The following is a 14,222-nucleotide window of genomic DNA, read 5'->3' on the forward strand; positions in this document are numbered from 1 at the left end:
AAGAAACCGTTAAAAGAACAATCGATCACATTACAAGTATAAACTATTATCAACAAATAAAAACACAACTGAATTATCAGTGGGTACGTGACATTCCTCTTAAGAACCCCGCAAGCATCTAACCACCTGTTGACAACTCACCCACCCACTTTGAACCCATCAAAACCCGCAAAAACCAACGCCCCCGAGTCCTGACTCGAATCTAAAAAAAAGTCAAAACCCCAAAAGAAGACCGGAACCCAAACCCAAAAATTAACCAAAAACAAGAAACCAATTCCCCCCCGTTTAATAGATCTCTTTCAAATCCGCGCCTCTCATCATCACTCTCTTCAAAACTCCCAAAATCAAACCCTAATTCGCCCGTAATCATCACCTTCAAGCCTCCAATCAATCAATTTGCTTCACGTTCAACGCCAATTACACATCGCACACGCCAATCCACGCTGATCTTCAGTTGGGTTTTCGTCAATTCGCGTTTATTCGAATCTTTTCGCGAAATCAGGGTTTTTTTTCGCGGTTAATTTGGTGGGTTGATAATCTTGCAAGCTGGCTATGGACTACGAACCTTATGATAGCAGCGGTGAGCTATTTACCATCTGGGTATTAATTATTTTGTTAATTTTTCTTGGTTAATTTGATTGTTTTTGCCAGCATTGTGGTTTTGTTAGTTTTGTGTCATTTTATTAATTTCATGCTGAAAAACTTGAATTTGATTCAGTCTTGTGTGTGGGATTGACCTAAAAGAAGGTTTTTTTGGTTAAAGTTTTAATCTTTTTTTGTTTTGAATGTGCTGCGGTGTTTACATTTTTTTGCTTTTATGGTGTGTATTACAATTGTATATGAATGTGTTGGGATACTGGAGAAAGTTGCTATTTTATATAATTTATTTTTTTCTTGTAAATTGGACTGTTGAGAGACAACTAACAGTTAGGTGGTTGCTAGTGTTTAGTGCATTCAAATGGCGGCTATGAATGTATATGAATTAGAAGTCAAGTAAGGTCTTTAGAATGTATGAGGAGTTTATGTTAATTATTTGGATTAATTGCAGGAACCGATGATGATCTTCCACCGCCCCATCAAACCAGAATCCCGAGAGGTGGGCCCGTGGCAGCTAATGGAAGACCTGCAGTTATGGGTTCGGTACAATATCCTAGGATGTATGGGGATACTGATATGGAGGCCCGGATTCATCTTCTTGAGCAAGAAGCATACATTTCGGTTTTACGCGCATTCAAAGCCCAAGCAGATGCAATTACTTGGGTATAGTTTGTCATTATAATGCATAGATTTTATGTATATTAATCATGTTTCTGTTTGATGCTCATTAAAATGTGTTTTTTCAGGAAAAGGAAGGTTTGATAACTGAACTCAGGAAAGAACTGAGATTGTCGAATGAAGAACACAGAGAACTTTTGCTTAAAGTAAACTCGGATGATGTTATCCGGAGAATAAGGTGATAACATGCTTTGTTATTATTATAATTTAAGGAAATTGTTTTTCTGATATATGTAAATGTTGTGATATGACAATAACAGGGAGTGGAGGCAGTCCAGTGGGCTTCAACCCGGGATGGTCAACCCTGGTCAAGCAGTGCACGATCCATTACCGAGCCCATCTGTCTCGGGAAACCGCAAGAAGCAGAAGATAATCCCGTCTGGACACTCTCAATCGTTTGGTGGGCCACCTGCACCACAACATGTTCCTTTACCGACCTCTTCATCTGCTAGAAGAGCACCCGTCACTGCATCCAAGGGAAAAAACAAGAAATCTGTAAGCTTTTTTTAAAATATCTTTTTAGCGTCGTTTCTTATATTGTTTTGTTATTATTATTATTTTTAAATTTACATTTTTTTTACTGTGTCAGATGATGGGTGAATTGTCTTCCATAAAAGCCCAGCATCCTCCATCAGGCCCAACGGGCCGAGCCCAGTTTGGAAACCGTGTGACTTCTGGCCCACATGCAAATGAAGCTGCTGAAACGTCATCATTCTCACAGTTAATAGGTAGAAAAGTGAGAACCAGGTGGCCTGATGATAACAATTTCTATGAAGCCACAATTACAGATTACAATCCTGTTGAGGTAATATAATTTCTTAACAAGTTACGGTCCTGCATCCAACCCTGAATTTTTTTCCTGAAAATCTTTTATATTATTCAGGATCGGCATGCACTGGTATACGACATGTATACAGCAAACGAGACATGGGAATGGGTCAATCTTGCAGAGGTAAGTGTAAATAAATCTTTTTTTCTGATATTATTATTTTTTTCTATTTTTAAAAAATGTGTGTTGTTGGTGTAGATATCTCCAGATGATATACAATGGGTGGAAAGTGACGATCCTGGGATTCCTAATAAAACGGGCTATGGTGGGCCGGGTCATGGAATGGGCCGGCCCATTGGACAAAATGGTGGTCCAGGTGTCGGGAGAGGTAGAGGGTTGACCAAGGGTCAAACTCGAAAGGGGTTCCCTCCGTCACAAAATGGTATAGGAAAGAAGGGTTTGGATGAACTTCAACTATTTAACACTGATACTCTAATAACCGAGGTAAATAAATATTCATTCAGGATATTAAATCTTGTTATTTTGTGTGGTATCTGATTTTGTATTGTTAACGAACATGCGCAGGTGGAGAGGGTGTTTGGATCTACTCATCCGGATCCTCTTGAAATAGAAAAAGCTAGAAAAATCCTCAAGGTTGGCCCGAATCGCTTTTTGGTTAGATTTTTTATATTTTGAATAAACGCGTGGCTCATTAATGATGGATGTAATGCAGGAACATGAACAAGCACTTGCTGATGCGATTGCAAGGCTTGCAGATTTATCTGATGGTGAAAGTGGTACACTCCTTTAACTCTAATATGGTTTTATAAACCGTACTACTTTGGGGTTCATTGGATTGTTGAATATTGAATGGAAGTGGGTTGTGTTTGAGAATTTGAACCGATTTAAAGTCGATGTTTTTGTTGGGTGATTTCACAGATGAAGGTATGCGTGGACGGCCAATGGACCGAGAATAGTTAAGTTACAAGTAGTGAAATACCAACTGTTAATGAGATGGCAAAAGGTGACATAGAGAGATGTTTATTTTATAGTGTTGGTTGCTAGTGTTAAATGCATGCATGCATTTGTTACCCCTTAGTTATTATATGTAGCAGGAATTAGTATTTTGGGTAAATTGTCATGTTCATGCTTTATATAAATTCATATGCAGTTTTTTTTGTATCATCTTCGGAGCTCACTAGTTATATACTTATATGCGATGCGGACGGCTATAAACATGGTCAAATTAGTACATAGCGGTAGTACCAGTACTAATTGTGGAGCTTTTCTTGTTAATCTGAATCACCGTCAACAAGTGGTAAAACATTTTAACCCAAAGTTAGTGGGATGTTTAGAATAGAATCGATATGGTAAAATTTTTCGACATGGTTATCCTTAAAGAAGAGAGTGATGAAACATGTGTTTATTATAGGTATGGGTTAATAAAGGGCGCGACTAAAATGGATTAGAAAACTAAGTACACTGAGTGGGTTGCAATGTTAACTGAGGCGTCCTAGTTGTGAATATTACGATTGTAATAGGTGGACGAGTATCGAACGAGGGTCTCTTGTGTTCCCTCAGAAAACGCTTTATCACAATATAATTTTGTACATATGAATGATACATGTTTTAATAAACCTGTTTTGTGATTTATATCATTTATGCACCTTATATACGTTTAAGGTGTTACATGTTGAAAACCGGATGACAAGTGTGTGCATGAGTTGGTTCAGTTCGGTTTTAGAGATTAACCAAACCCACATTGGTAATTTAGATTGTATATAATAAAAAGGACGGTACATGAATGGGAGGATAATCACACAAGTAATAAATGACCATAATGGTTGTACGATGCCCGGTTGGATGCATAAATCATACGGGTGAATAATGGGACCACAAAGACGGATTTTCTTGCTTAAATAATAAAATAAATCATGGTTAATTAATAAATTAAGACAACATGGATCCTCATGATCAGGAGCACACAAGTTTTCGTGCTTAAATAATAAAGTAAATGATCACAAGGGCAGCAAGCCGGTATGTGATTAGATGATAAGGGTATCATGTGATCAAATAAATAGCGGACAACAAGGGCAACATACGGTCAAGTAAATGGTCACAAGTGCGGTATGTGATCACATCACATACCGATAGTAGGTGATTGAAGATACCACAAGGGCGACATGTGATTACGTGAAATAAATGGGTCAATGGGCATAGTTATTTAACACAATGTAATAATTGTTGTTTTATAACCTAAATCCAAATGAGAGTTATATTTTAAAATGTTTATCGTCCCATGATGTTGCTTGAAAGTGTTTACAAACCACATGTATATATGCCACATAATGTACGTAAAAAGTTGGACTCTTAAGTTGTTCTATATGTGGTTTCACTCACCATACGAAGAGAATGATAAATAGATGTTACATAAGTGCCACTCTTAATGAAGAATCAAACATGTGGCTTATTTTTGTATGGTGTAAATATCTATGGACATGGCGAAACACAGCGCTAAATGTAAATACTTTTTGCTCATCAACATCACCTCAGTCGTCTCCTCCTGAGTTCCCGAGACGTTCCACCTTCCAAGCCCAAACCCCTCGAACCACCACCAGTTCTTTAAGAAGACGGCGGGTGCGACTGTGATATAGATAAATCAATCTCCACAGATCCATCCGTTGATATATCATCCAAATGCACAACATCCACTGATCTTTGCGAAGAACTTGAATCTGGTAACGAATGATTCATCTCTGCATTCTGAGGCTCGGGTTGACTTTCAGTAAGTAAAGCATTCAGTTCTTGGGTACACGGAAGAACCTACGCCTCCGCTCTTCTTAAAATACTGTCATTAATATAAGTTTCAAGATCTTCGACCAACCTTTCTGCGCTGTTTAACGCAAACGAAATGGAAGAAAGGGAAGCATCACATTCAGATATCACCCCTGAAAACGGGCGACGGTGAAAGCGGGCGTTCACCGCTACCACCACCACTACCACCCGCCTCTGAGTTCGGTACAAATGCGGGATCGGTTTCAGCAGCGGGACCCACACTGTTAAACCCTTGAAAAACAGGGCTCTCACCAATCGCACCAATTCCAATTCGAATCCTTCTAAGTGCTTCTGCAACAGGAATATGAGAAATGCTGCCTAATGCTTCTGCTGGAACTGACGGTGCGGGTTCGACTAACGGCTCTTGATTCAAATCAAAATTCTTAACCATATCATCAGCCATCTAATTTCACAGATCCCCAACTTTGAATTTCACTAACTTATTCCACCTATAACACAATTAAAGGCAAAAACTGCAAAAATCAAAACTTTTAACCTCCAATTAACAAAACCCAGATGTTAATTTGTGAATGAATGATTTATGAAATTGAAAAGGGTATACGAAAAATTAAATAAATTCATCGAATTGTAAATGTAAACCCTAAACACAAATAAAAGCGAAAATTGCAAAAAAACAAAGCTTTTAACATCCGATTAACAAAACCCAGATGCCAATTTGTATAATCGAAAAGGGTATACGAAAAATCGAATAAATTCATCGAATTGTAAATGTAAACCCTAAACACAAATAAAGGCAAAAATCAAAGCTTTTAGCATCCGATCAACAAAACCCAGATGCTAATTCGTGAATCATCTGTGAAATTGAAAAGAGTATACAGATAATTGAATAAACTTATCGAAATATAAATGTAAACCCTAAACACAAATAAAGGCGAAAATAACAAAAATCAAAACTTTTTAACATCCAATTAACAAAACCCAGATGTTAATTTGTAAAATAATTTGTGAAATCGAAAAGGGCATACGAAAGATTGAAGAAATTAATCGAATTGTAAATGTAAACCCTAACCTAATTAATTTGTTTGAAATGATACCGTACAAACAGATCTGTCGGAAATGGAGAGTCAAACCATGGGGTTAATGTACATCACGGCGGCGAAGGCACAAGGGATGACGAGCACGACCCATATTTTTCTCTACTGACCAATTAAATAATATTTAGGACAAACTTTGTTTTTCCAAATTTACAAAAACTCGCAACATTTTATCTCATTATTCTATAATTTACACTCATAACTAGGGCTGTTCAAATTCGGATATCTGAACATTTTGGAAGTGGATTTCACTATCTGAAATTTCGAATATTGAAACGGATATCCAAAAATCTTTAAAAAAAAAGGAAAAAAAGAATCCACAACAAATACATTCAAGAAATCTGAATCATAGACATAAATAACCTTAATAGGATCCAAAAACTAATCTAACTTTTAAGTATCAAACAAATCTGGTAAAATCCTTGCAAGGAGATAGCACCAGCTATTTAAGTTGAATCACAGATTCAAGGAGAGGTGATGGAGCGACGATTCAAGTCTCAATTATAGATTCAAGGACTGGAGATAGCCCGGGAAATAACCATCGGACTACCACCATCCCACTGGCAAGAGGCAAGAGCAACGTCCGGCAAGTAGGTCGTCCGCCAAGCAAGTCCTCAGGGTTGTTCTCATGATAGCGGCGTCAAGTTATGAGGATGGATTTAGGGTTTTAATAACATATATGTTTATATATATATTAAATAATTAAAATAATAAAAAAGATTGTATCCGAGATTCGGATGTCCGAATTTTCGGATACGGATTTTTTTTGAACACCCCTCCTCACAACCACTCAAAATCCCACCCTATAATTTACAAACTCACTTTACATAATTTTAGAGGATGGGTTGGGAATGATCTAATGTAAAACATGAGCAGTGATGACACCGGCACCATATATAAGAAACAAAGTACATTAAAGTAACAAATCAGGTGTTACAGTTTCCAAATATTAAAACCATTACATGTAATGAATGACAGAAATTGATAACACTCGAGACATTATCTAAAACATGTTCACTATGAAAAATCAATGTAATGACGAAAACACGGCGCTAAATGTAAATACTTTATGTTCATAAACATCACCTCAGTCGTCTCCTCCTGAGTTCCCGAGACGTTCCACCTTCTAAGCCCAAACCCCTCGAACCACCACCAGCTCTTCTAGAAGAAGAAGACGGGTGCGACTGTGATATAGTCAAATCAATCTCCACAGATCCATCCGTTGATATATCATCCAAATGCACAACAGCCACTGATCTTTGCAAAGAACTTGAATCCGGTAACGAATGATTCATCTCTGCATTCTGAGGCTCGGGTTGACTTTCAGTAAGTAAAGCATTCAGTTCTTGGGTACTTGGAAGAACGTGTGCCTCCGCTCTTCTTAAAATACTGTCATTAATATAAGTTTCGAGATCTTCGACCAACCTTTCTGCGTTGTTTAACGCGAACGAAATGGAAGAAAGTGAAGCAGCACTTTCAGATATCACTCTTGAAACCTGGCGACGGTGAAAGCGGCGCTCACCGCTACCGCCCGCCTCTGAGTTCTGTACCAATGCGGGATCGGATTCAGAAGTGGGACCCACGCTGTTAAACCCTTGAAAAACAGGGCTCTCACCAATTGCACCAATTCCAATTCTAATCCTTCTAAGTGCTTCTGAAACAGGAATATGAGAAATTCCCCTAACTACCCTTTGCTGCCTAATGCTTTCTACCCTACGGGCTCGAGGTCTCGGTGGTATTTTTAAACCAGATTCTAACTTCAAAACAGGTTGATTCTTACCGTTTCCATAAATCGGTGTAATACTCGAATCTGTCACCTCGCCTTTGCAAACAGGGCATTCTTTTGCACTTGAATCCACATACGACAACTGGTAAAAACAACACCAGCAGAACAAGTGACCACAGCAAGTCAAAATAGGATCCCGAGCCATCTCCAAGCATATATTACAGTCAAAGAAACCACCACTCTCATCATCTTCACCACCTCCATTATCATCTTTCTTTTCGGAATCCAAATCCATCTCCAACGCTTTAGCCAACTGACTAATATCCCTCTTACTGTTCCTCCCCCTTTCTTCAACACCTTCCTGAACGGTAACCCTAACAACATTATCATCATCATCACCATCATCATCATTATTATTATTATTATTATTATTATTATTATTATTATTATTATTATTACTACTACTACTATTATTCCCTTGATTCTGATTTCTTGCACCAGTATCTGTTTCAATTACCCTCATGTAACTCAATTCCGGATTGTTCCGAGCCTGCCTCCACCGCTGGCGTTGTCTAGCCCTAGCCGTGACCGCTTCAAGCTGCCGAAGTCGGTCCTCAATTCTACCATGGCTAAACGCTGGAACTGACGGTGCAGGTTCCACTAACGGCTCTTGATTCAAATCAAGATCCATAACCATATCATCGTTCATATCATCAGCCATCTAATTTCACGGATCACCAACTTTAAATTTCACTAACTTAGTCCACCTATAACACAAATAAAGACGAAAATTGCAAAAATCAAAACTTTTAACAATTGATGGGTTGGTATCCTTTTAGAACTCAAAAAAAGTTTAAGAACCTTTAAAAACTCATAACCACCAAACATTTTTTTAATTTTTTTTATATATTAACATAATTTCAGACTAGTTTTATCATACTAATAAAAATTGATAACATATATAAATCACAAGTTTACACATGTGTAAACTTTATGTTAATAACAAATTTAAATGTGTATATATAGATAAAAACTAAGTTTCATAATTTTAATCGTAAATATAAATCTAAAAAGTGATAAAACTACACTCAAATAATATTAGCATACAAAATTAATAAAAAACGTTAGTTATCAAGAGTTACTTAAGATTCTTAAGCAAACTAAGAGTTTTGTAATGATACTCATCCAACAACCGATACACAAAACCCAGAATCCCAGACATTAATTTGCGAATAATTTGCGAAATTGAAAAGAGAACTGAATAAACTCATCAAATTGTAAATGCAAACCCCAAGTCCCTAAACACAAATAAAGGCAAAAAAAATGCAAATATCAAAACTTTTAACATCCTATTAACAAAACCAGATGTTAATTTGCGAATAATTTAAAAAATTGACAAGGGTATACGAACAATTGAACAAATTTACCAAATTGTAAATGTAAACCCTTAATACAAATAAAGGCAAAAATTGCAAAAATCAAAACTTTTACCATCAGATTATAGCAAAACCAACATGTTAATTCGTGAATAATTTACAAAATTGAAAAGGGTATACGAAAAACTGAATAAATTCATCGAATTGTAAATGTAAGCCCTAAACAAAAATTGCAAAAATAAAAACTTTTAACCTCCGACTCCGATTAACAAAACCCAGATGCCAATTTGTGAATAATTTATGAAACTACGAAAAATTGAATAAATTCATCGAATTGTAAATGTAAAAGCCCTAAACACAAATAAAAGCGAAAATTGCAAAAATCAAATCTTTTAACATCCGATTAACAAAACCCAGATGCCAATTTGTGAATAATTTGTAAACCTAAAAAGGGGGTATACAAAAAATTGAATAAACTCATCGAATTGTAAATGTAAACCCTATAAACACAAATAAAGGCAAAAATTGCAAAAATCAAAGCTTTTAGCATCCGATTAACAAAACCCAGATACTAATTTGTGAATTATTTCTGAAATCGAAAAGGGTATACAAAATATTAAATAAATAAATTCATCGAATTGTAAATGTAAAAACCCTAAACACAAATAAAGACGAAAACTGCAAAAATAAAAACTTTTAACATCCAATTAACAAAACCCAGATGCCAATTTGTGAATAATTTGTGAAATTGAAAAGGGTATATAAAAAATTGAAAAAATTAATCGAATTGCAAATGTAAGCCCTAAACACAAATAAAAGCGAAAACTGCAAAAATCAAAACTTTTAGCATCCGATTAACAAAACCCATATGTTAATTTGTGAAACTAAATAGAGTATACGAAAATTTGAAAAAATTAATCGAATTGTAAATGTAAACCCTAACCCAATTAGTTTGTTTGAAATGATACCGTACGAACAGATCTGTCGGAATTGGAGAGTCAAACCATGGGGTTAATGTACATCACGGCGGTGACGGCAGAATGTATGACGGACGCGACGGCGATCACGGCGGCGTTACGACGATTAGAGAGGATAAAGCACATGCCTTGGCGCACTTTTGAAGCGGCACTAGTGGAAATGAAGTAAATAATAATATTATTATTTGTGGTTCAGGAAACGAGGGCCATGACACGTCGACGTATCGTTTTATATTTCTTTCTTAAAGGGACCGTACACGTGAATATATCGTGACCTTTGTATGGTGAATGTGTTGAAAGTAATTTAGTTTTTGGAATATTTTGTTTTGATTAATTTACTATTTATGACTTATTAGTTATGATTATGATATTTTTGATGATATGATTATCCTTTTTTGGTATTATTATTGATTATGGTTTTTATATGTGATTTTGATATTATTAGTGGATTCCCCTTTTGGGATTAGGTTAACCACCCAAAGGCCAAATCTTTGTTATGATTTTTAACTTATTATTGGTTGTGATCGTGTGAATATCGTATTGGCTGTGATCGCGTGAATATCATTTAAGATGATATATACGCTTGAACCTTCGCTCTCTCACGTTCCTCTACTTTGACCACCGGATGTCACTAAAGCATCGCATATCCTTATATTTGTGTCATGTCATCATTAACAATGGGAGATCTCTAATAATTTGGTTACGTGTTTTGACTTGAGATTTGCCATTTCAAATGACATATCTTGAATAGACATTCTTCACTCACGTACACTTTAGATATGATATTATATATATTTTTTTCAAAGGGTTTGCTATTTGAAATGCAATATCTTATATTCTTTAAAATCAAATATCCCGCTATATATTTTCATATGACATATGTTGAATTTGTTATTATAAAATTGACAGATTACAGATATTGTCCTTTTTGTTTATATCCAATTTCAATGGTTGTCGTTTTTCTTCAAAATTGATCAAATATGTATTTTACGTTTACAAATGTTACACCGTTTGTCATTTGATTCTAACCCAGTTAATTTTTCCGTTAAATAAGGTTACGTGCCTTGCATATGAGGGCAAAGTGGTTATTTTACTCATTTATTTTAAAAGTTAAAACTAAAACATATATGCATCTATCTCTCTCTCTCTCTCCCTCTCCCTCTCCCTCAAACTATCTCTTCTTTCTGCCTCTACTATCTCTCTCTCTCTACCGTCTACACCACAAAACCATCAACGGACTACCACCATAGTACGCACAGATTATATGATTGATAAAGCTGTAACAAATTACAAACCCTAATTATGTACATGGGTGACTAAAATCAAATTATCTTATATTCTTTAAAATCAAATTATCTGCTATTTGAAATGCAATATCTTTCATTCTTTAAAATCAAACTAGTATTTGTACCCGCACGTTGCCGCGCGACAGGTTAAATGCGTGACATGTATTACTATATATAATAATTTAGGAGTTTGGTGCCGCAAAGTCCCATCGAGCTACTTTGTGGCACCTTAGTGGTGATATTTTGTTTTTTTAGTTTCGGTTCGTAACGTACTTAACAAAATTCGACTGAAAACCAATATTTTTTTTTTAGTTATGGTATCGTAACGAACGTGACGGAAACCAACCGGATTTGCGTAAACTTACCGCGTATATTTTTAGTTGTAGTATTGTAGCGAAAACTAATCGAATTCTGACTTTTTTAGTTCCGGTACCGTAATGAATGTGACGAAAACCGACCAAATTCGCATAGACCGACCACCTCAACGTCCGGGATCGATAACGGGTGGGTTTTACCAACAATCAAGTTTTACTAACTGACGCCTCACCATTTGTCCACCTCAACATTTAATTATTTTTTGTTTTACCAATCGAATTCATGTCGACTTACCATCTCAACGTTTGAGACTGACAACGTTTGGATTTTACCACCACCCGAGGTCACCAACCTGTCCCGGCGCAATGCGCCGGGTTAAACACTAGTTACCAACAAAAACCAAGTTGTAATCCGACATGTTACCAACAAAATACAAATACAAATCTATAATTTACGAAACGAAAAAAAATTAATTAACACCCAAACTTTATATGGTATACGAAACTTACCAAAAATACCCTCCAAAACCTAAATTTACTTGACACAAAGTTTTGACACAAAACCGAACGAAATTCAACCCGCTTGTGATTTGTGCTCCGTTACCTCAAACACTCTCAACTTGTTTGCTCGTTGATCCGTAAAAAAGTACCGAACCCGAAAACAAATCCGATCCCTTCTAATTTTCCTGACCTGCAACCAGTTAGAGTATTCTCATCCCATTCTCTAAAATTATGTGAGGGAAGTTTGCAAATTATAGGGTAAGGTTGTGAGTGATTGTGAGTGTAAATTATAGGGTAAAGTGAGAAATGTATTGATTTTTTGTAAATTTGGGGAAACATTGTTTTCCCTATTTATTTTTTAATATTTGTTGGATTGGTTATGAGTGGAGGAAAGAGAAAACTGTAATGATAAAGATATTAAAAATATTATTTAATTGAACAAGATAGATAATTGTAGTGTAATTATAGAGATAAGGATGAGGAACGGGTTGAGAATGCTCTTAGCAAATTAAACTTAAACTGCAGGTATAAGTGCAGTACATTTAGATGTAAAGGTGCCCAGTTACAAATTTAATGTGTACTCGAGCTTCAATCACCAAAAACTGATAATTCCAACCTACTAAAATAATTTCAAAAGCATTCAATTAACAATGAAACATTATCTAATACACCTTATTAACTAAAATACAGCACAATCATTACTTCAATTTCAATACTAATTCATCATACTCGAGATCAAAGAGAAGCTACTCTGGTATAAAAGCTATCAGAAATTGCAAGTATACATATAACATGTACGTCAATTGCATATAAATTAACTGGCCAAGAGTCGCTTTGGACCAATCATGAAGTGCAAAATTCGACGAGTACAACTCATATAGTAACCAACAAAGGAATCAACGATGACATTGGATCATTTTCGTGGTGTATCTGACATATTCAACCTTAAAAAAGTGTTGAAAACACATTGGCATAGAGCTGCACAAATCGGGTACACCTTGAAAACCCGAACCGGTTCGGAACCGGTATTTTTCAACCCGGGTAGAGAATGACACCGGTTCCAGTCAGGAACTGGTTCGGTTCCCGACCCGAACCGGTGCCCAGATATGCGAACTTTTAAGAACCGGTAGGGTATGAACCGGAACCGGTTTTTACGTAAAAACCGGTTCCGCCGGTTTTTTTTGAAATTTAAAAATTAGAGCCGTTAGGAACCGGTTCCAACGGCTATATAGCCGTTTTTGACCGTTGGAACCGGTTTTTTAACTATAAATAGGGTATTTTCTTACTAATAATAGCAAGTTTCAAAACTATCAAACACACTCCAATTCCAAAACCATAAAACACACTACAAACCAAAATTAACCTTAAACCGACCACAAATGGCATCCAATGATGACGTTGTTATGGTGATCGAAACAACAAGATGCCCCGATGTTTGGGTCCATTACGATTTGTGTCTCATGACCGACTCACATGAGTTGGCACGTTGCAAATATTGCTCGAAGTTTCTTAAAGCAGGGTCCAACTCGACATTACGAAAACATACGAATAAGTATTGTCGAGAGAAAAAAAGATTGGAAGATAAAAAAAAGGAAGTGGGAGAGTCGTCCGGCTCTACAACCCAAAAATAAGTATTACCGGATTAAAACGACGGACTTTGTTTTTTATGTTTTAGTTGTTATGTTTAGTATCGTTTATGTGTTAATAATGTTTGTAATAGTTAGTTTTTAAATAAATAAAATGTTCGTCGTTATTAAAAAAGTAACAAAAATTAATCGAACAAATTATAATAAAACATATAGTACAATTCTTCTTCGTCGAAACAAATAATTTTACCAAAACAAATAATTAGTCGAACAAGTTACAAATAATTTTACCAAAACAAATAATTACAAGTAATGGAAACAAGTAATGGTGAAACAAGTAATGGAAACAAGTTATATATAGGTTTGGCCCAAAAACCGGTTCCAACGGCTATATTACCGTTGGAACCGGTTCCAACGGATATATTGCCTCAAAAACCGGTTCCAACGGCTATATTACCGTTGGAACCGGTTCCAACGGCTATTTGGTGTCTAAAAACCGGTTCCAACGGCTATATTACCGTT

General features: G+C 36.0%; 2 protein-coding genes across 5 annotated transcripts; one reads left to right on the top strand and one right to left on the bottom strand.

Moving 5' to 3' along the window:
• The first annotated feature begins 246 nt into the window (after nucleotides 1-246).
• LOC143548044 (protein EMSY-LIKE 3-like) lies at nucleotides 247-3,229 on the top strand. The gene is made up of 10 exons (XM_077039317.1): nucleotides 247-580; nucleotides 1,049-1,260; nucleotides 1,344-1,453; nucleotides 1,536-1,770; nucleotides 1,865-2,080; nucleotides 2,159-2,227; nucleotides 2,303-2,548; nucleotides 2,630-2,698; nucleotides 2,778-2,841; nucleotides 2,984-3,229. The coding sequence occupies exons 1-10, from the start codon at nucleotides 553-555 to the stop codon at nucleotides 3,019-3,021; spliced, it is 1,287 nt and encodes a 428-aa protein (XP_076895432.1). The 5' UTR covers nucleotides 247-552; the 3' UTR covers nucleotides 3,022-3,229.
• Nucleotides 3,230-6,829: 3,600 nt separating this feature from the next.
• LOC143548043 (uncharacterized) lies at nucleotides 6,830-10,283 on the bottom strand. 4 transcript variants are annotated; one of them, XM_077039315.1, is made up of 2 exons: nucleotides 10,005-10,283; nucleotides 6,830-8,381 (listed from the first exon to the last, which is right to left on the bottom strand). In XM_077039315.1, exon 2 carries the CDS (start codon nucleotides 8,379-8,381, stop codon nucleotides 7,017-7,019), a length of 1,365 nt encoding a protein of 454 aa, XP_076895430.1. In that variant the 5' UTR covers nucleotides 10,005-10,283; the 3' UTR covers nucleotides 6,830-7,016. The 4 variants fall into 4 exon arrangements, with proteins under 4 accessions (XP_076895430.1, XP_076895431.1, XP_076895427.1 ...); XM_077039316.1 differs by having other exon boundaries at nucleotides 9,980-10,283; XM_077039312.1 differs by having other exon boundaries at nucleotides 6,830-8,427; nucleotides 10,005-10,282.
• Nucleotides 10,284-14,222: the final 3,939 nt, after the last annotated feature.

The sequence above is a fragment of the Bidens hawaiensis genome, unplaced genomic scaffold (genome assembly GCF_021521415.1).
Source record: "Bidens hawaiensis isolate Kalapana, Puna unplaced genomic scaffold, B.hawaiensis_p1.1 tig00014901_1, whole genome shotgun sequence".
NCBI classification, from domain to species: Eukaryota; Viridiplantae; Streptophyta; class Magnoliopsida; order Asterales; family Asteraceae; genus Bidens; species Bidens hawaiensis.